Raw genomic sequence first — 23,185 nt, 5'->3', positions numbered from 1 at the left:
GCTTTGAACTTGTGATCCTTCTACCTCAGCCGCTGGAGCTGCTGGGATTACAGGTGTGCACCACAATGCCCGGTTGAATTTCACCCTTTAAATTCAGGGTTCTATTCACAGAATCCTCCCTCCTCGCCTCATTCCCCTCTCCTGGCAGCCATCAACCTACTCTTATATATAGAGCTACCTGTTCTGGCCATTTCCTCTACATGGAATGATGTAAGATGTGGTCTTTTGTATCCAACTTCTTTCCTTGAGCATAATATGTTCAAGGTACATCCATGTTGTATCAGTATTTCCTTTCTTTTATGGCTCAATAAAATTCCATTATATGATTTGCCACATTTTGTTTATCCTTTCATCAGAGGATAGGCATTTGGGTTGTTTCTACATTTTTGCTATGATGAAAAATGCCACTGAACATTCATATACAAGATTTTAGGTCCCACATGTTTTCAGTTCTTGTGTGTCGTGTTCTACGTAGGTAGGGATAGAATTGCTGGGTCATATGGTATCTGCAGTCAACGTTTTGAAGATCTGCTAAACTGTTTTACAAAATGTCTGCACTATTACATTCCCACTCTCGAGTCAGTGTATAGAGTGTTCCAGTTTCTCCACAGCCTTGCTGTGGCTTTGTCCATTTTTTTAATTTTAGCCATCTTGATATTGCATATAGTTTTGGTTAGCATCTTCCTGATGACTGATGAGGTCAGACATCTTTTATGAACTTCCTGTCCATTTATATATCCTCTTTGGAGAAATGTCTGTTCAGATCCTTTGCTTGTATTTTAATTCAATTATTTGTCTTTTTTACTTTTGATTTGTAAGAATTCTGAGTGAACAAAGGCGATCTGAAAAAACTGTATACTCTATATGTCCAAGTATGGGTCATTCTGGAAAAGATGGAACTATGGAGATAGTTTTTTTAAAGAAAGGTTGCCAAAGTTTTCAGGGAAGGATGATGACTGGGTCATGCAAAGAGGATTTTTGAGACAGTGTAACTATTCTTAACGAAACTACAACATGGCATACATGTCATTATACACTTGTTACAACCCTCCGGATGTACACCAAGAGTGAACCTTAACATTTACTAGGTGCTTGGCATGATCATGATGCGTTGATCGTGACAAACGTACCAGCTGGCGTGGGCTGTGCCTGTGGGGGCAGGGAGTGTGTGGGAACTCCCTGTACCGTCTTCTCAGTTGTTGTGAACCTAAACTGCCCTAAAAAAGGAAGTCTACTTAAAAATATTCAAGGTAGTGTAGATTCATGTGTCAAAGACAGGAAGTACTTTAGCATTTTGGAGAGAGAAGCCATTGTTGGCCCTAGAGATCAGGGAGGAGATTGGTAGGGTTGGAGCTGTAACCTGAATGAACGGGATTTCAGTCATCAAAGGGTGTTGATTCTGTTCGGGCAGGTGACTCTCAGACCTTTGGTTTCTTTAGTGGGTTTGTGGAGGGGGTGTGGGAGGTAAGCGGGTGAAGTGCTTAGCAGAGTCCCGCGTAGGTCAGCAAGGAGCACTCTGCCACAGACGGTAATTAGTCCCTGTCATGCGCCGTGTGCACGCATGGCTTAGATGTCATAGAAAGGGGACAACATGCAACACAAAGGTCTAGAGGGCAAATTGCTGTGTTGTGGTCTGTGAACTGTTAAGTAAACCACATTTGGATGATGAAGTTGATAAAGAAGATCAAGAGAAATTGGATTTTGTGCTTTAAATGCCAAAGAAAGCAGTTTGTAGACAGTGAGGTCCTTGAAAAAGGAAAGATTTTGATAACGTTGGAAGAAGAATTCAACACAGGAAGTAGGGATTTTTATTTGGGAGACCCTTCCCATAATTTTGAAATCATTGCTCAAGACTTTAGTTGGTTTGCTTAATGGGCAGGTTATTTGCCAATCTAAAATGTCCTGGATCAACATTCCATTTAATAATAAACAGGAGTGAATGGCAGGACCCCTCCCCCACTGCTTCTTGCCCTAGTTTAATATTACAGCAGTCACATCAAACTTGGGTTCAGACTAATTTAATGGGAATTAATGTTTCTAAGTAAATTACCAGTATCTTCTCAGTGCCTTTTTGACACTGGCCTTACGAAGTGGAGTCTTTTTTCTATTGAGGTAAATGAAACAGTACACAATGCTAAGAGCTGTTTCATCTACTCAATGTAACTCTAACATTTTTATTTATTTATATATATACATATATGTTGAGATATATACATATATACACACGTATATATAGTGTATACCACAAAATGTTTCCCTTTCAAGTACCATGAAGTCCTTTTTTTTCATTATTTAGAGAATAGTTTATTAGTTTCTGTAATCAAACCCACAAAGATAAGATCTTACATATTTAATACAGTGCATTACCCCTATATAAATGGGGAAAAAAATTAACGTTTCTAGACCAACATGACTGTTAATTTCTGTACAATGCCAACTCAACACATAAGCTGGGATACTTTTTCCAAAGTTGACAGCACAGCTTAAGTTTTCAAAAATTCAACTTTTATATACATATGTGTGTGTGTGTGTGTGTGTTTATATATAAAGACCAATAATAGCCGTGTGTTATGCATCAATAGCCGCCACGACATGCAGTCCTTTTTAGTATATTCTAAAATTACCACCATAGGCACAGAACATTTTCATTACCCCAGGGAAACTTTGTATGTAGTGACTGTCACTTTAAGACCCCTCATGCCCCCAGCTCCAGCCTCCCTGTACAATCTCTTGAAAAATGAGATTCTTTGCAGTTAATCTACTGAGATTGAAAAAACCCCATCTTATTTAAAATAGTATACAAAGAATAAAATGGAATTTAAAAGTGAATAATTTCAACAAAACTACAGATGCATACACTAAAATCTACAAAACATTGTTGAAAAAAATACATGTACTTGTTTCTAGTTATAGACAGGACTTAGCAGAGTTCCTATTTTATTTTTTTAAGTCATATTTGTTTACTTTCTTAAAAATATGTTTCTTTGCAGCCTTCTGGCTTCCTTATGTTGAATGTCATTTTGTCACCATAATGACACCTTTTCAAAAAGCACTGTGCAGTGTGGTATAGAGTACAGGCTCCAGCAGCAGACAGTTCCAGGGTTTTCTTCTTGAAAGTTGTGTGGTCTTGGACAAGTAATTTAATCTCACCTAACCTTGATTTCCTTATCTGTTGTGCAGATTAGACAAAATATAGTCCTTCAAGTGCTATTGATAATTCTCGGCACCCTGTGTGGTGGTGCACGCCTGTAATCCCAGAGACTTGGGAGGCTGAGGCAGGAGGACCTCAAGTTTGAAACCAGTCTCAGGAACTTAGTGAGATCATATCTCAAAAAATAAAAAGGACTGGGAATGTTGCTCAGTGGGAAAGAGCCCCAAGGTTCAATTCCCAGAGCCAGAAAGAGAAAAAGAAAAAAAAAAAAAAAAAAAAAAAAAATGCTCTTGGCCCATAAAAAGCTCTCAATAAATATTAGCAATTACTATCATTAGTTGTGTGGTTAATAATTATTAAATCTATCTCTAGATACATCTGTCCCTACTGGAGACATTGCTTCCTACCAAAAACTTCTTTGAAAAATTTGCAACTCTTTTGAAAAATAAATCAATCATGTTTATTTTCACCGTAGTTTAAAATGAAGATAAACAGGGGAAAATGCAACAGTAAACAGTTTAGTCTTCCACCTAGTAAAGAGGTCATCATAAGAGCTCTTCCCTCCCGTGAGGTGCTGCAAATACTGTAAGATTCTTCTCCAGATATTTAATTTTAAGTGAAGTTTTCCCTCCTTCCTTCCCCCTTAACCTTCTTTCCTCTCCTCTGCCCTTTCTTTTCATTTTTTCTTGGACTCACAAAATTTATTTTTAATTAAGAAAGCACATGTAAATGCATTCTCCTTGTGGAGAGACAACAGTGTTAGGCTCAAGGCCGCCTTTGTCTAGCTGTCTAAGCCTGGCGTTCCCGTGCACTGTCCCTCTCTACCCCAGTCCTGCCAGCACCCCCAAGAAACCATCATTTATTTTTTGCTCATTATTGTGAGTCTGTAGTGACTTTTTCCATCAACTCAGATGGTTACTTCAGGCTTCCAGAGTCAAGAAGATCTTTACCTGCCATTGTATACTGTGACCCAGGACTACACATGGCTTTTAATATAGGCACTAGTCATATGGCCCCGACTAACTGCAAAGGGAGCTGGGAAATGTAGTCTTCCATTAGCCTGGAGGGAGAGTAGCCATAGTTGTTGGGAGCAGTGGAAGCATGTGTAACTTTACTGTCTTTTGTCATAGTTTGCCGCTTTCAGTGTCAGCCTCATAACTTCACTTTGGGTGGCTTCTTTATGGGTGGGAACAATATATATATTTTTTAAGATGGAAACTGTCCATTCCTTGAAATCTTGATAGAATTTTCTTTTTCCTCTAGGGTTGGGGATGTAGCAGTGGTAGAGCACTTACTTGCCTAGTGCTCAAGGGTCCTTGTCCCCTGGTTCAAATCCCAGCACATAAAAAAAAAAGAAAAAAAAAAGGATTTTTTTTAATAAAACTGTCTCCATCTGGCTTGTTTCCTTGTTTCTGTGGGTACAGTTTCAGCTACCATTTCCACTTCCATGGTTATTGGGCAGGGTTTTACTACTTCTTGGGCCAATTCTGGGCAATTTATATGTTCCTAGAAAAGTTTTCCTTCTAGCTGTTTGTTTAAAGCTGTACCCCTGATGTGGTATGTTCTTCATCATTGGTAAGTATCTTCTTGTGTGTTTATTTCTTCTTTGTCTTCAGTGGGTCATTTGTACCTTCTTTGTTTCTTTCTCCCTAGCTTACATGAGAGGTTTGTTCTTTTCTTTTAAACTTATCTTTTAAAAGAACTGGTTTCTGGTTTTATGGACAACTCTTCTGTATTATTTTTCATTAATATGTACCAGTTATTAATTCCTTTTAAACTTTTTATTTGGATTTATTGTATTTATCCTCAAACTGAAAGCTTAGTTCGTCTGTTTTCCATCTTTCTGGTTTTTTAACGAATGAATTTTAAGTCCGTACATTTTAACATAGAATTTTTCATTGAATTCTAAAGTTGCTCATGACTATTTTGACTTTCTTTTTATTCCAAGAGCTATTTTAAACTGTTTAAAATTTCCCTGTTGTGTGGATTTATTTCGAATGTGTATTTGGTGTGGATTTTTTAAATAATTATATTTAGTGAATGAATGCAGACTTTCTCAATTTGGGAGAACTGTTAAAGCTTCCCTTGTAGTTTAATATATAATCAACTTTTCTCAATTTCATGAATGTTTAAAGAGAATATGAATTCTCTGTTTTAGGAGAAAAACACTTTTATTGAGTTTATTTTTCACTTTCATGATGTGACTTCCTGTAGACATTGGTGATTCTTAGTTTAAGTTCATTCTTATTGCTGGAATTTCCTTCTTCTTGGTCAAGGTGTAAAGGATGCTGGAGGTAGAAGTGTCCTGTGGTAGGACTGTTACTCCGTGCACTGGGCACTCTCTGTCCTTCTGTCACACTACTGCTTAGAACTACCATACTGTGTCCCAGAGCCAAAGTTCTAGGGTCAGTCCTGCAACTGGATTTAAAACCTGGCCCCAGATTGCTGGCCTCCACTGGGGGCGGGGGGGTGCCCAAGCAACTAGGATCCTGGCACACCTGATGCCAGGATCACTTCAGTAGCTTCCCGTGGGTCTAGTGTCCTCTCCTGAGCCTCAGCTTCCCTGCTCCCACCTGGGAACACCAGGAGAGTTGGTGCGGAGCAGAGCTGTGTGTGTTTACCTCTCATTCCTCTTGGATTGCGAGGAAGAGGTGGACTGCTGCGTGTGTTCAGTTTCTCAGTCTCAGGCTCCTCATCTGTCCATTTCATTCAGGTTGGAAGTCGGAAATTAGGCTGTCAGTGTGATGCTGGCTTTGTTTTTTTTTTTTTTAAAGGAAAGACAAGATTTCAGGTAGCAGTGCAATTAGCAGAGTAATTGAACAAACACTTTCAGGGCTCTGTGAAAACTATGTTGTGGGTTGATATTTGAGGAATTTTATGTTCGGGACTATATTTGAGGCTTTGTATTTTATGCTGTGGCTGACTTTAGCGTTGTTGCTTTTTCATTTGTTCCTTTCTCTACTGGCATACTTAGGTACCTACCCGGAAAAATGCCATGTCTGGCGCTGTTGAGTTCAGCTGATGGTGAAAATCCCAAGTGGCATGTTGATATCAGAACAAGGAATGGAAGGTGAAAACCAGCCTAGAATTGGGAAGTGTGTTGAGTCTCCACTGCTGGTTTCACAGTCTCTTCCATACAGTAACTAGTATTGCAATGTACACAATACGATTTTATTTTTCCTAAGTGTTTTTCCTATTGTCATTCTTTGAAGAAAATTTAAAGATTATAGCTAAGTGAAAGAAGAAAATAAGTTTTACCACAGTATTTATATTGCCCCAGGCAATACAATTAATTTAGGCTCACAGGCATAATTTCACCAAAAGGGAGTCACACTGTACATACTGTTTTTTTTTTTTAACCTTTTTTCGTTTTAATTTCTTATCAACAGATGACCTTTTAAAAACACTTTTAGATTTACAAATTATTGCAAAAATAACATAGGGAGTTTCCATAGCACCCTTATACATGTGCGCGCACGTGTGTGTGCGCACACACACACACACACACACACACAGAGTTTCCCCAGTTGTTAACATCTAACATCAATGTCGTATGTTTGTTATAATTAATGAACCAATATCAAAATATTGTTATTACCTGAAGTCCATACTTTATTCCGGTGTTCTTAGTTTTTACCTGATAGCTTCCTGCTCTACCATTCCATCCTGGATATGGCATTACACTTACTTGTTGTGTCTTTAGGCTACTCTTGGCAGCAACAGTTTCTCAGACTTATCTTGGTTCTGATGAACTTGGCAGTTTTGAGAAGTCCTGCTCAGGTATTTTGTAGAATGTTGCTCATCTGGAATCTGATGTTTTTCTCATGATTAGAAAGGGGTGGTGCATTGGGAAGGAAGGTCACAGAGGGGAAGTGCCCCTCTGATCACAGCATACCGTGATATATACTACGGTGTGACCCAACATGGTTGGTAACTGTGATCACCTGGTAGAGGCAGTGCTTGTTATATCTCTCCATTACAAAGTCACTCTTTTTTGCCCTCTTTCCACTCTGAACTCTCTGGAAGGTAGTAGCTGGAACAGCTCATGGCAGAGGGTTGAGCATCAGCATAATTGATTTGGAGTTCTCTGCACCTTGGCCTTGTCTCTTCTCCCCCATTATTAATTTACTCTTATCATTTGTTAATATCAGCATGTACTCATGAACATTGATTTTTATGTTCAAGTTATAGCTCAGTGTCACTTTGTTGTATTGATCAGAATTTTTCAGCATTGGTGGTTGGTAGCTCTATCAGCCGGCTCCGGTGCCCTTTGTTCTCAGGCTTTGGCAGTGTGGACTATGCTGCCATGACCCTTTCACTACAAGGTGAACACATGTGTGTACCTTCGTGGGGTGGAATTACTGGGTCATGATTGAGTTTTTAAAGTTGTAAATAATCTTATGAATTCATTGTTGGTCACACCGATTTGGAAATTTCAAGGTTGTCACACATTGTCTTACTCTTGATGCTTAGTGGTCTTGATACTGTAGCATAGTTCACTGAACTATTTTTTTCATTCTTGAGATTGATCAGTTCTTATTTCCATCACTGGCTTTGCTGGGTCACCTTGAGCTGCTGCTATCTATCTCTGAGTGCTATTTTTCTCCACTAAATTGAGCCTTATTTTACCCTGACTTTATACACTATATGAACGATGATAAATAAGTACCAAATATTTTATGATGAAAGCATGCAAAATAACACCATTAAATACTTCAGTGTTATGGAACCTAGTACTATAAAGAAATAAATAGGAAAGAAATAAGGGACTTTGTTCTAGAAGATTGTGTATTTTCTGGGTTTTTCATACATGTGTGGAATTTTGCAGTGTGTTACCTAATGAACTTTGTCTTCACTTTAGATTGTCTGTTGACCTTCCCATAATTTATAATTTATAATTTAATAAAAATTATTTTGGCGGGACAGAATCAAAAGAGAGAAAATGCTGATAGGACTTCTTTACTTCTTTTTTGGGGGGTGGTGGAGGATACTGGGGATTGAACTTGGGGCATTCGACCACTGAGCCACATCCCCAGCCCTATTTTGTATTTTATTTAGAGACAGGGTCTCACCCAGTTGCTTAGCTCCTCCCTTTTGCTGAGGCTGGCTTTGAACTCGTGATCCTCCTGCCTCAGCCTCCCGAGTACCTGGGATTACGGGCATGTGCCAGGGCTTTACTTCTTCTTCCCCTCCTCTCCTCTCCTCCTCCGTGGTCCCCTTCCTTCACTCTACTAGTCTTCCTTCTATTTATTTATTGGTTTTTTAAAAATTGGTGCTTTATAGATACGTGTAAAGGTGGAATTCACTGTGGTATATTCATAGACAAACAGAGCATGATTTCGTCAAGTTCAATTCTTGGTTTCCTTCTTTCTCATCCCCCCTCCCTCCCCCTTGCCTGCTTCTTTTGTCTGGTCTGATTATCAGATTGTAGACTTGTTTTCTAATTCTAGCCTTTCCCTTCTAAATCCCTGAGCTTTCCCTTTATTCTCACTAATGCACCTTATTTAAAGTGGCTGCATCTTAAGAATGGAGCTTTATTTATGTATGGATAGGTCTTCAAAAGTGAGCACGTTTGGATTTCTGTGGGGTTCGTCTCCCCGTTCACCCTGCATTATTTCCTGTTGATAGATTTAATTCAGTTCCCTTCTAGAGTGATGATCAAATTTAGTTTACCTAGTGACAGGCTTTTGGGAATTACAATTCATTTCTCCTGGAAAGGTTTAGTTTTATATTGTACAACCTTCGGAGGATACCCTGAGCTTGAGAAGTCAATTTCAAGCAGTTAGGAAAAGTCAAAAAGTGAATGATATTTGTTCACTTTGCTTAAGAGCCAAATCCTCCTGCAGGGACAGTAGCTCCAGGACAGGTACCACTTGCTTTGGGTCCCATACTCCTCAACTTGGAACAGAGCTCCGGTGTGGTTGGTGATCAGTGATCTGTACCTGTTGGTTAAATTCTCAAATAAAGCTCGGTGTGATGGCACTAGCCTGTAATCCCAGGGCCTTGGGAGGCTGAGGCAGGAGGATCGTGAGTTCAAAGCCAGCCTCAGCAATTTAGCAAGGCCCTAAGCAACTCAGTGAGACCCTGTCTCTAAATAAAATGTATGAAAAAGGGCTGGGGATGTGGCTCAGTGGTTAAGCGTCCCTGGGTTCAATCTCCGTTACAAAAAAAAAAAAAAAAATGTACAAATAGAGTCACTACCCAGAAGCAGCAGCTTTTTTTCTGACTGTGACTGTAGTTGGTCATGTTTTCTTATAAATAAAATGAATATAATAACTATCTCATGGAATTGTGATGTTGAGTAAATATGGTCATGTATATGTAATGTCTGCTTACACCATAAGCGTTTGATGAATTTTAGCTACTATTACACTAAAGGGTAGATTGCATTTTAAAATTTTCACAAAACAAAATTTCCAAACTTCCTGATAAGTTTGGTTGAGGATTTTTTTTTTTTTTGGGGGGGGGTGGGTACTGGGGATTGAACTCGGGGACATTTGGCCACTGAGCCACATGCCCAGCCCTATTTCCTATTTTATTTAGAGACAGGGTCTCACTGAGTTGCTTAGTGCCTCATTTTTGCTGAGGCTGGCTTTGAACTGGCGATCCTCCTGCCTCAGCCTCCCAAGCCCGCTGGGATTACAGGCGTGTGGCACTGTGCCCATTTATTGAGTGTTTCTGGCCGCTGCCTGTGCCAGTGGTTTCTGGGAGATTCTACTCTCCAGGGTAGTAGTGTTGGATGCAAACTGCTGTGATCTTTTCAGGAGACAGGAGATGCTAGACATTGGGGAACAAATTGTTGGAATTAAGAAACATTGTCATATGTGTGCTGTTTAAATAAGGGACATTACAAAGGGAAGATAAACATGTAGAGAGACAGCATTAAAGAACTAACTGACCTAGGAACTGGTTGCTTTTGGATTGTAAGTATTTAGGCAAAACTTTGTCAATGTGGATCTGAAGTTTCCTCTGCTTCAAGGCAAAGAAATGTTTCCATCTGTAACATGGCCCTGACCCTTGATGGCCTTGTTCTACTTAAATGCGGTTGATAAACATTCCATCAGGTGTATGTAAGAGAGAAACGTAAAGGACTCAAAAAGCTCAACAACAACAAAATCCCAAATAACCCAATCAACGAATCAGCAAAAGAACTAAACAGACATTTCTCAAAAGAAGAAACACAAATGGGCAACAAATACATGAAAAAAATATTCAACATCTCTAGCAATCAGGGAAATGCAAATCAAAACTACACTGAGATTTCATCTCACACCCATCAGAATGGCAGTTATCAAAATATAAATGCTGGTGAGGATGTGGGAAAAGGTACACTCGTATTTTTGGTGGGACTGCAAATTAGTACAACCACCCTGGAAAGCCGTATGGAGATTCCTTAAAAAACTAGGAATGGAACCACCATATGACCTAGCTATCCCACTCCTTGGTATTTATCCAGAAGAACTAAAATCAGCATACTATAGTGGTACAGCCACATCAATGTTTATAGCAGCACAGTTCAGAATAGCCAAATCATGGAACCAGCCCAGCTGCCCATCAACAGATGAATGGATTAAGAAAATCTGGTATATATACACAGGAGTGTTTTACCCAGACATGAGAAGAATGAAATTACGGCATTTTCGGGTAAATGAATGGAAATGGAGAACATCATGCTAAGTAAAATAAGCCAGACTCAGAAAATCAAGGGTTGAGTGTTTTCTCACACATGTGGAAGCTAGAGAAAAATAGGGGAAAAAAGGAGGGAGGATTTGATATCACAGAGATATCGAGAAGGTCAATGGAGTAGGAGGAGGAAGTCATGAGGGAGGGGGGATGGGAAAGGGGAGGCAATGCAGAATGAACTTAACAAAAAAATCGTGCTATGTGCATATATAAATATTTCACCTTTATGTATATGTAAAAAGCACCAATCAAAAATAAATAAGTGATGGGCTGGGATGTAGCTCAGTGGCAAAGCATCTGCAAAGCCCTGGGTTCGACCCCCCAGTTCCAAAAAAAAAAAAAAAAAAAAAAAAAGGAATAAAAAAATAAATGAAGGAAGATCAGTAGAATAGAAGAAGAACAGGGGAGAAAAGAGAGGGAGGGAAAGTGGGGGGAGGTAGGGACTGAAATGTAGTGAATCAAATTCCATGGGTATATGACTGTCAAAACTATTACTACTAACCTGGCTACTGTGTATAACCATAATGCTTTAATTAAAAACAACAACAAGTATTCTACAGAGACAGGCTCTAAATGAGACATTTTTCTTATCTTCCAAAGTTAAGGTGTTGGTTGTTGGTGATACTTGGGAAGAAATCAAACAAAGAATAGCAACTTTGGAAATTGTTTCCTGTGGGGCCTGACTTCCGTCTTCACCAGGAGGATTCACCTGCTGTGGGTGGGCGCTGTGGATTCTGTGGGGCAGGTGGTGGGTGGGGAAGCAACATTTTAAAAGTAGAATTTCGGGGCCAGGAGCATGGAGCTCACTTACCTAGCATGCGTGGGGGCCCACATTCCATCCCCAGCACTGCAGGGCAAAGCAAAAAAGTAAGAGTTAAAGATTAAGTATGAACCTCAGTTATTGATTTCCCTGGAATATACTCGCCTCACAAATCCTTGGAGATTATCTCTTAGGATGTAAAAATGATTTTGTCCATTAATGAGGGTTTGTTAAAATAGAGTTCCAAATGTCTGTAGGACTTTATGACTTCTTTTTGACACATAGCTCATTTCCCCCTCACTTTAACGGGACCTCTGGTTTGAAACTGCAGAGCATTCTTTTCTAGTGCCAAATGTCACTGAGGGTACCTTGCGCAATAGCGTCAAGTTGCTCTGAAGAGTGAACTCTGCCAGGCAGCAGCGTCTTCGAGGATCCAGATCACAGCCAAGGCACTGGCAGAACGATTGCATCCACTCAGTCAGTCAGTCAAGCAATTATTCATTTATTTCAACACACATTCATCGAGCACTAATTCACAGCAGGGCCCTGCTCCATGGCAGGAATGTAATGGCTCAGCAGACAGCCTGCCTTCCTGCAGCTTTTAGTCCAGTGGGTAAACAGGTAGTTTTAAAGAAGCCATCACCTAATTTAGCAAATCTTTTTAAAGTCACCTTTGTGTACCATGCCCTGAGGATACACTAGCGAATAAGAAAGACAGGGTACTTGTTCCAGTGCAGCTGGATGTTAAGTGGGTTACAAGTTTAATTTCAAACTCTTGAGCAAGGGTACTGCCACCAGAGTGTTCAGTGACTGGAGGTGGAAGGGAGGTACATGGTCAATTTCTGAGTCCTTTCGATTTCTTGATTTCTTTCTTTCTTCTTCCTCTTCCTTCCCTCCACCCTCCCTCTTTCCCCCCTCTTTATTTCTTCCTTCCTCTCTCCCTCCCTCCTCCCTCCTTCCCTCTCTCCCCACCCTCTTTCCTTCCTTCCTTCCTTCCTTCCCTGCCTCCCTCTCTCCTTCCTTCCTTCCTTCCTTCCTTCCTTCCTTCCTTCCTTCCTATGCTGGGAACTGAACCCAGAGTCTACTGATGCTAAGCAATGCTCTGCCTCTGAGCTCCACCCAACCCCCTCTTTCTGAACCATAATACTTTCACCCATAAAGTGGGGGGAAAGGACACCTGCTCTGTGCATCCTCTTGCCCCATCCTGGGAGTAACTGGAGGGTAATGAAGATGAAAGTGCTCTTTAGCCTATTCAGAATCAGAAATAGTATAGTGTTTGCTGCCAGGGGTGGCATGGGGACAAGTGGAGGGACTGGCACCTCAGCTCCCTGTCCTTGGAGCTGGCTTGGCGTCCCATGGGGGTGGGCAGCATCACTGCTGTGGTCTACCTCACCCCACAGGGCCTAGGTTTTAATTTGAACTCTGACATACCTCTGGTTTCAAACAGTTCACATGGATTTGTTGTTTATTTGGAATTTAATGCATTTATAGAAGATGAAGCTATGGCTTCCATATTTTAAGCGAGGATGTATTTTGGAAACCCATCTCAGGGTCTTTACCAGAGACTTTGCCAGAGACTTACCCCAACCTCTGATGTCAATAGGGTAAGCTGGGATTGCTAGAATGTTTTGTTAATGTAGACAAGTTTCCCCTCAAAAGAAGAAATTATCTTAGCATGTAATGGTACCTGGAGAGTGGGGATGTGTGTTGAGAAGGACTGGAAAAAAGTGTTTCCGTAAGCAGGTGATAGAATGGAGTTAGTTCTGGTACATGGGTTGAAATTCTTTAGCATTTTGAGTCTGTTGATATAACTGCAATATGTTCTCCTTTTTTTCCCCTTCTACTATAAACCTGAAGATTTCCTAACTGCATCTGAATGGACTAATCAATGGCTCTGGTACAATGGTTTTGAATGTGGCATGGCAGTAAAACTCATCAGGCAGAAAACCCCCTTCACTGTCTTTAGCAGGGATTCTCTTCTTACCCCCATTTGTATCTTAAAGGATTTTTTTCCTCAGAGAAAAATGTAAAAAGTGAGTTTCAGACCTAAATGTTAGATAAAGTAGATAACTAACATGTGTTGGCAGATCTCCTAGGTGGTAAGTTATATTTTCTAATAAATCAAAATTTTACTTGGATGTTTAAAGCTATTGAGACAATAGCTTAGTTTTCTGTTCCTATCATTGTTTTTCTTTGGCTTATATTTGTTTTTAGTTCATCATAAAATCCCGGAGGTCAGTGCCACATTTACACATGCCTGAAGGCTGAAGATTTTGTCTCCTCCCAACAGAGACTTCAGCTGGGTGACTAGCCACCTGCATGGAAGGTTGTTGAGTGCTAAACCCTTTGGTTCTTAAAGTAAATTGCACTAAAAAGAGGACATACATCGTCCATGGTTGGGGAAGTAATTTCCAGATAAGTCCAAACATTATGTAGATGTGTGTATCAATATATTGTGAACTTTTTATTTGGCAAAGTCACTGTTAAAATTATCAGCATGTTTTGTTACCTCATTTCATTAAAGAGAGGATATTTTCACATTAAAAAAGTAGGAAAGATATAACCTCAGGAAAAAGGCCAGCTGTTTACAAGTCATTAGTTGGTCTTGTAAAAATTCCCCTATGGTGTCATTGTTTTGTTTAGGCCCTAGTGGAAAGGTGACCACAGAGTGTTGTTTGGGAAACACTGACCTGAATGAGGCTTCACTGGGGAAGTGCCTGGTCTGGAAGACAGTGCAGACTGCAGACAGGGATTGTCCTGTGGGTTAAGGAGCAAGGCCTAACCCCTGGGGTGGGCAGGAGGGGGAATGAACCAACTAGACCATGAGGAAGAGTGGGAAATAAACGTGATAGTATTGGATGGGAAACCTTAAAACCCAGGCAGAAATTTAGATTTCAGTTTCAGAGATTACAGTCATTAGATCTTTTTTGAGCCTAAGAACATGAAAATGGCATTTCAAAGGATTGATCCAACTGGGTATGGTGGTACTGGCCTGTACTTCCAGCTACTCAGAAGGCGGAGGCAGGAAGATCTATTAAGTCCAGGAATTTGAGACCAACCTAGGTAACAAAGTGAGACCCTGTCTCAAAACAAGCCGGGAGAGAAAAACAGAGATGGATCTGACACCTTGTGCACTTGTGAAGCTTAAGGCAAGGAAGGCACTGTTTTGAGTGGATCTCAAGAATAAGAAAGGACAGTTCAAGAGACAATTAGAGGAGGAAGAAGAAAAACTAATAGGACACATAAATAGGAAGAGGGAAGAGTAAAAAAAATTACAATGAAAATTTCTAGCTTGGTTGGATAGAAAAATAGTGAAGAATTGACACAAATGAGGACATTTCGTAAGATAGAATAAAGCCCTAAATTTCTGTCGTGGCTCATTCTGGGAGCGCGCGACACCGCAGATAGCATTCCCATGACCCCATCTTTTGTGAGCAAGACACTTCCCTTCCATGATTTCAGATGTTCAGTGAATGTTGTGTAATTTCCCCAGTGGTAGGAGAGCTATGGTGTGTGATTAGGAAATCATGGGATGCAAGAGATGGGATGTGGTCAAGGTCAAGGGGCACTTTAGAGCCGGGGTTGTGGCAGCCATGCAGTGGTCGACACTGGAAAATAAGTTTCATTTTCTACAAGAATAAATATCTCTTTTATTCATTGTTGGGTCCCCAGAACCTCATGCATAACTGGTACATAAACTGACTTGTTTAGAAAGGAGTGCTAGATTTAGATAGAGTAGAATTTTATACCATCTAATGAATTATCTTCTATCATTATAACCTCCTAGAGTAGAGATAATTATATCTCAAGATCACAAAATTATTTTAGATCACAAAATTATTTTAGTAGGAAATCATATACCTTTAAACTAGATTCAGAATGACCCTAAATGACCTTTATACAAATTGAGGCAAAATTTTCTTTGTGCTAACATTACTAAGACCTTCTCCATTTTATGATGTAACCAAATTCCACTGGAATGAGCATTAAATTACAACACGACTAGCCTTGTAAATATGAACACAGAATAATGTTTTTGAAATGTGGGACCAGAGTCATTGGCATTCAGAAGCCGCCTGACACCAGCTCCTTTGGGGGCCCAGAACTGGTGGGTATAGAGATGCAAAATTTCTTGACAAAATACTGGCAAAGTGACTACAGCAGAGTATTAAAAGGATTATGTACCACTACTAAGTGAAATTTCTTTTAGAATGTAAGGTTGGTTCAACATATGAAAATCAATTAATATAATAATCCTATACTGTATCAGTAGTTAAAGGCAAGCACTATAAAAGTCTTTGTAGATGCAGGAAAAGCGTTTGTTAAAATGTAACACCATTATATGGTTAAAACATTTAATACTTAAACTAGAAATAGAAGAAAATTTCCTCAGCCTAATAAAGGGCATCTATTGAAAAACCAACAGCTCACACATTCTCCATTGATTGAATTTTGAAGTTTAAGATCAAGAACAGAGAAGGATTTCCACCAGTGGTGTTCAATATTGTACTGAAAGTACTGTGCAATTAGGCCAGAAAAGAAAGGCATCCAGATTGGAAAAAAGGAAATATGTTTTCAGATGACATGATTTCATATGTAGAGAATGCAAAGGAATCCACGAAAGAGTATTAGAGCTAATTAATTCATTGAGCACGGTTGTTAAGTATAAGATAAATATACAAAAATCAATTGTTTTTCTATACATGGTCCATGAACAGTCAGAAAATGAAATTCAGAAAACAATTCCATATGCCATAGCATCAAAAAGAATAAAATAGAAATAAATTTAATAGAGGTGCAAAACAGATCTCTGAAAATTACAAAAAAAAAAAAAAAAAAAAAAGTTGAAAGTATTGAAAGAAGACCTAAACAAAAGGGAGAAATCTCACATGAATTCAGATATTTCATATTATTTAGATGGCAGTGCTGGGCTGGGGTTGTGGCTTAGTGGTAGAGAGCTTGCCTAGCATGTGTGAAGCACTGGGTTTGATCCTCAGCACTGCATATAAGTAAATAAAGTTCTATCAACCACTAAAAAAAAATATGTTAAAAAAAAAAATGTCAGTGCTTCCAAAATTCACCTACAGATTCAGTCTAGTCCTTATTGAATCCCAGCTGGCATTTGCTGCAGAAATTAACAAGCTGAATTTAAAATTCATATGGAAACTCAACAGATTCAGAATAGCAAATCCAGTCTTGAAAAAGAAGAGCAAGGATGGAAGATCCATCTTTCCTGATTTCGAAACTTACTACAAAGCTATAGTAATTAAGAGAGTGTGTCGTGGCTTGAGGAGAGACTTACGGATCCAAGGATGTCAAGAACAATCAGTGGGAAAGAATAGACTTTTCAACAAATAGTTTTGGTATAACTGGATATTCCCTGGCTAGAGAATGGAGTTGGACCACTTCACACCCTTAAAAAACAAAACAAAAACCTCAAAATGGATCTAGATCTAAATGAATAATTAAGAGCTAACTAATAAGCATCTGGATTATTTCTACTTCTTAGCTATTGTAAATAATCCCACAGAAGTTATTATATAGACACGACTTATTTCTCTTCATTATAAATGTATGAATGAAGTTGCTGGAGGGCAATAAGGTAACTCCACATTTAATGTTTTGAGGGACTTCCAGACTGGTTTCCACGGCACCTGTACTGTAAACTGTTAGAAGAAAAGAAAGGAATGAATCTTCAAGACCTTGGGTTAGGCAGTTGCCTTAGATATGATATCAAAAGCACAAACAACTGAAGAAAATAGATCAGTTGACTTAATTAAAAATTAAAAACTTGGATGCTTCCAAGGACACCATAAAGAAAGAGAGAACCTTTCTTGGGAGAAAATAGTCTTACAGTTGATAAGGATTTTTAGAATATAGTATAAGGAATTCTTAATAATAAAAAGACAACCCAATTTCGAAGTGGAGAAGAGAATGGACAAGAAATTTCTCTGAAGGACAGGTTCAAAGGCATTAGTGATCAGAGAAATGCAAATCAAAACCACAGACATGGGAAATCACAGAGGCAGACAGTAACAAATATGAATGAGGATGAGGAGTTAGTGGCGCCCTCATACAGAGCTGGGGGCTATGCAGCGTGGTGCAGCACCAGGGGATGGCATGGCAGTTCCTCAAAATGTTAAACATGCCCTCCCTCCCCAGCAACTTCACTCACAGGTTTATAATGATGAGTACACACGTCTATAAAATAGCAGGTACGGGATTGTGTATAATGAGCCAAGAAGTTGAAACAACCCAATGTCCACCTGCTGATGAGTGGAAAAGAAAATGTGGTATATCCATACGGCGGATAACTCAGTCACACAGAAGGCTGACTGTTAACTCATGTCACAGACCTTGAAAACACCCTGTGGAGTCAAAGAAGCCAGTCATAAAAGGCCACATATCATGTGATCACATTCATGTGAAATGTTCAAAATAGGCAAATTCTCAGACACAAAGTAGGTTAGTGGTTGCCTAGGGCTGGAGAGCTTGAGGTTAAATGAGGAGCAGCTGCTCCTGGCTGTAGTATGTCTTTTGGGGAGGATGAAAATGTTTTAAAATTAATTGTGATAGTTGTTTGATCCCATGAGGATGCTAGAAACCATTGAATTATGGGTGAATTGTATGGTATATGAATTATATATTAAATAAAGTCATTATATAAAAAGCAAAAAGTTTGTACAATAATAAAAATATTTTTGTAAAATAATATTTACAAATTCTTAAAACTTTATATTCTCTTTTTGTTTTTTTCCCCTAGTACTAGGAGTTAAACCCAAGGCCTCACGGATGCTAGGCAGGCATGCTACTGCTGAACCACATTCCTAGAACATATTCTTAAAAATTAGCAAGATTGTCAACTCCATCCCCCCAAATTAGCAAAATTTGTGAAGCATTCAAAAGAGGAAAGTACATTGCATATTCTCTCTTGACAAAGTAACTTTTATGGTGTGACATGGGTGTGGTGACAATTTCTTAATGGCAACTGATAGTATCTCATTAATAAGAGAATAGCACTACTTTTTATATACTTTTTGTTGTAGATGGACACAATACCTTTATTTTATTTCTTTATTTTATGCAGTGCTAAGGATTGAACCCAGTGCCTCATACATGCTAGGCAAGTGCTCTACCACTGAGCTATAGCCTCAGTCCCAAGAAAATCACTATTAATTGCATTCTTTCTATATACCGACACTATGCTATAGTCTTAGCATACATTCTGTCTTTTGTTCTTCACAACACTCTGATTTTATATATATATATATATATATGATTTTTTTTTTTACCATATTCTCCAATATACCAAAGTTTACATTTATAAAATTGCATCATTGACTAGGGATACAGCTCAGTGATAAAACACATACTTAGCTTGTGTAAGACCTTGGATTCAAATTACCTCACACACACGCACACACATACACAAAAGTACTGAGTTCAATCCCTAGTAGCCCCACCTACCCAAAAAAAAGCATAGCTCCTTTTGTTGTTATTAACAATAACTAGCTATAAAGGTAAATGTTTCAGGTCTTTATTTCCTTATTTGAATTGGTTTTTATGTGATCCTACGTAGTTTAAGAACATATCGATGATAAATCTACCTCTGTTTAAATACAATTTTAAATTTAAAGCATTTCAGATTTGTTATAGCTGGTCTCCAATTTGAGGAGAAAGTGCTTTGCTTTTTAGGTCATTGCTGGGTTTTTGTTTAATGTGGTACTAAATTTGATAGACAAATTATTGGCGAAGATAATCTTTAAAATCTTTGCTTTCTGTTGCAAATATAGACTTGTGATGGTAGAAATCTTGTCCCTAAATGTTAATCCTAGTATTTTTTGTTTTTGTTTTTAGTATTATGTGCCAAGAACCTTGCAAAGAAAGACTTCTTCAGTAAGTAAATACCCCTTTTGCTCTTCTAATATCAATATCGTTCGTGTATTTCTGAAATTTTAACCTTTATAAAAAACATGGGGCATATTCTTCTAAAAACCTTGGAATAGAAATACATGGTTGACAAACTTTGTTTTCCAGTCAACTGCCACACAGGGGCTCCCTCGCTCAAAGGCATAGAATTTTTAAATCGTACCAGAAAAAACTGTCACTCTTCATTCTAGCCACACCCGGGCTCTCTGCCTCCCTATTGAGAAGATATTGTGTTCTGTGGAATGAAGTGTTTTCTGTCCAAATACAGATGAGACGTTTTCCTATAAAATAGTTGACTTGAGTAGAATTATTAATCCTAATAATAAATTTTATAAATTAAATCACATTTTTCAAGTCCTGTAATTAAAAGAATTGTAAAAAGTAGAGAATCCTAAAGGAAGAAATCACTCCTCAACGTAAGAAATTCACCTACTTTCAAGTAGATGCCTGCAGCATTAAATTCTTCACACTTTCTGATCCTCCCAAGATAGCGGCTCAGCTCTTAAGTGGTATTATTCACACTTTAAAGATGAATCTCAGGCTCAAAGGCTTTATCCAAGTAGCTAGGAAGCTCCAAAGCAGTGGCTCACTTCCAGGTCTGTTTCCAAAACCCTCACACCTCACCACCTGTCTGATCCCACAAACCTGCCTGATTCATACGCTGACATTTAGGGACTTAACAAATTAAGGTGGGTAAGACATTCCATAGGTAAGACGACTAAGATTTTTGGCTACTATTATTTTTAGAGAGCATACAGATACATTTTCCTCCATTTAATTAGCTCCACTTAGTGGTCATCAGAGATGGAAATTTCTTTGAATTTAAGTCGATATTTTATATTTTTCTGTCCTCTAAAAATCTGAGAGTGAAGGCGCATAGGGTGTCTCTCTTAGAAAGCTAAATATAATAATTTACTTTTCTAGTTGAAACTAACCTTGGATCACAGAATAATGTCCTGGGACCATCTTCTGCCCTGCTAACTGACCTTGTGGCTCCCTCTAGCCTGAAAGATGTCTGTGCCACTGAGTCTCATCCAGGTGTGGCTATCCTCTCTCCTCTAGGACTCCCTGACCCCTTTGCTAAGATTGTTGTGGACGGCTCTGGGCAGTGCCACTCAACCGACACTGTGAAAAACACATTGGACCCAAAATGGAACCAGCACTATGATCTGTGAGTTGAACGCCTGCGAGCCACTTGGGGAAAGCCAGAAGTAGGTGTCTCCTTGGAAGAGGAGCATTTAGGAAAGAAAAGACAGGCAGGGGGCATTGGGGTGGGGGTGGGGTGGGGGGGAAGGCTTGCTAACTTTTTATTGATTATATGTGAATGGCAAAATGATCACGTATCACCAAATTTTACAGTTTATGTCCTTGGAAGGTCTTTCCTTTGGTATTTGCAGAGATTTTAATGATTTCTTTAGTGGTGATCCTTGGACTTTTCAATCTCCTGGCCATTTTAGCAGGAAAGAGTAGGTTGTAGTTCATGTCCTCAAGGTTCCTCTGTTTTTCAGTGAAACACTAAATCTAGTTGTAGTTTTTACCCAAAAAATGCATTATTAGGATCGAATAGTTCTGTTGATTTTAAAGAACATTTTGCTTTTTAATGCAGATAAATTTTCTGTAGAAGAAAATTTAGTTCTGCATGACCAAACATACATAAGCCCACAGACCAGCAGACGATTTTGTATATTCATCCATGAATTGAATTGCACTTGAAGATCACTGTTTTGTAAGCACCTGTGTTTTCATCTTCATCAAAGTAGCCTGGCACCATGACGCACGCCTGTCATCCCAGCAGCTCTGGAGGCTGAGGCAGGAGGATCAAGCGTTCAGAGCGAGCCTCAGCAATTTAGCAAGACCCTAAGCAACTCAGCAAGACCCTGTCTCTAAATAAAATATGAAAAAGGATTACGGATGTGGCTCAGTGGTTAAGCACCCCTGGGTTCAATCCCTGGTACCCAAAAAAATTTTCGTCAAAGTAATACTGATTTTTTTTTTTAATTAACAAATTGTACTATGTACATTTGGGTCAGATTTTTTGTAGTAGTTATATTCTAAGATTTAGTTTCAATTACCTGAAGGGTCCAGAAATGACTTGGAAAGTGGTTGTCACCTCTTGTCCTGAAAGTTGGTTTCTGTGGTTGACATACACTGAGAATGAGGGGGACTTTAATGTCTTACTATACTTTTGTATACTTTGGATGCATCTATGGGTTTATAAGGAGTCCCTTGTTACAAACTAGTATTTTTTGTTAAGTCCACTTGGTGGGTACTTATGAACATGTCACTGTCCTACAGAAGTATTAGAACACAGTAAACCTCTGTTATAGCATTATATTAACATGAGGTGATCTGTATCTGCTCCTTGCATAATGGTTATAGTCTCTCCCCCCAGCTTCTTAAAGTTAGTATGGGGTATATTTATTGAATATCTGTCACATGCAAGATATAGAATCAGTTTTATTATATAAGAATCCTTGACTCAATCAGATAAAATTCCAACAAGATTATCATAATTCAGAAATACAATTAAAATGTTTGCATTTTCTTTTCAGATATGTTGGGAAAACTGATTCTATAACCATCAGTGTATGGAACCACAAGAAAATACACAAGAAACAGGGAGCTGGCTTCCTGGGCTGTGTGCGGCTGCTCTCCAATGCCATCAGCAGATTAAAAGATACCGGCTGTAAGAACCAAATGCTCTTCTGCCTCTTATTGCAACTGAAGAAAGCTTAGGAGGCATCTGTTTTTATTTTGAATGCTGAATACAGAATTCCTGCCTCCCCCCTAGTTAACTTTCCTTGGGTTAAGTTTTGAATTGTTTGTTTGCAGACCAGCGTTTGGATCTATGCAAACTAAATCCCTCAGATACTGATGCAGTTCGTGGCCAAATAGTGGGTAAGAACTTTCTCATCTGTATAAAGGATTCTCTTACAGAACATAACACTCAGCTGGTCCTCACTGAGGAGCACACATAGGCACTGACATACTTCCAAGGACAGACCACCTATGGGCCATCTCTAAAACGTTGCGTCGTGTGTGGTGTTTATTATTTTATTGAATTCCCTTCATCTTATCATTTACATTTGTACAGAAAGATTTGGGGTTATAATTTAAAAAGTCATTCTGATCATCACATTAATGGACAATTAATTATTATTAATTCTGATCATATTAATGGACAATTAAGTGTTATTCAAAGGTTAAGAATGGTGGCCACATATGCAAGGACTGGGGCCATAGTTTCTTTGGGAAGCCCCACCTTATATGTATAAAGCAAAGATGATTTGTGATGGATTTCATAAAATGTAAATTTTAAAGTCAAGGATTAGATTGTGCAGAGAGAAGAGTTTAAATGTGCCAATGTTACTGTACTGACTTGAGGCATTCTGTAGGAAGTGATCTATCTGTTAAGTAGCTCATTCCATTATGCACCCCATTTTATCAGTATTTTAGGTAAGGCTGATGTTGACTGTTTGCATTGCAAGGAACAAAAGAAATGGTATCACAGCAGCGGAGTGACTTTCTGACTCCTATCTTGTAGGTTTTGTCTTAGGTAGACTTGAGCCAAGACTATGAACAGTGCGTATACATTCCGAACATGATCATAATGAAAAAGTTCTCACTTACTGCTTTTCCATTTGTGATTTCTTCCTTTATTT

At 38.9% G+C, this 23,185-nt stretch overlaps 1 protein-coding gene across 5 annotated transcripts in view; it reads left to right on the top strand.

The window, feature by feature from the left end:
- The window catches only part of SMURF1 (SMAD specific E3 ubiquitin protein ligase 1), a 97,151-nt gene that overhangs the window by 51,828 nt on the left and 22,138 nt on the right, over nucleotides 1-23,185 (top strand). For 4 of the 5 annotated variants that reach the window (XM_079121244.1, XM_079121242.1, XM_079121241.1 and 1 more), the window contains exons 2-5: nucleotides 19,452-19,490; nucleotides 20,586-20,694; nucleotides 22,076-22,209; nucleotides 22,356-22,421. In XM_079121244.1, coding sequence (XP_078977370.1) covers nucleotides 19,452-19,490; nucleotides 20,586-20,694; nucleotides 22,076-22,209; nucleotides 22,356-22,421 — 348 coding nt within the window. The remainder of the gene's footprint in view (nucleotides 1-19,451; nucleotides 19,491-20,585; nucleotides 20,695-22,075; nucleotides 22,210-22,355; nucleotides 22,422-23,185) is intronic. The other variant, XM_079121243.1, reaches the window with a different exon arrangement.

This window comes from Sciurus vulgaris (genome assembly GCF_902686455.1).
Source record: "Sciurus vulgaris genome assembly, chromosome: 18".
Classification (NCBI taxonomy): domain Eukaryota; kingdom Metazoa; phylum Chordata; class Mammalia; order Rodentia; family Sciuridae; genus Sciurus; species Sciurus vulgaris.
The sequence above is the reverse complement of the archived record's forward strand: the minus strand, read 5'-3'. Positions and strand labels throughout refer to the sequence as shown.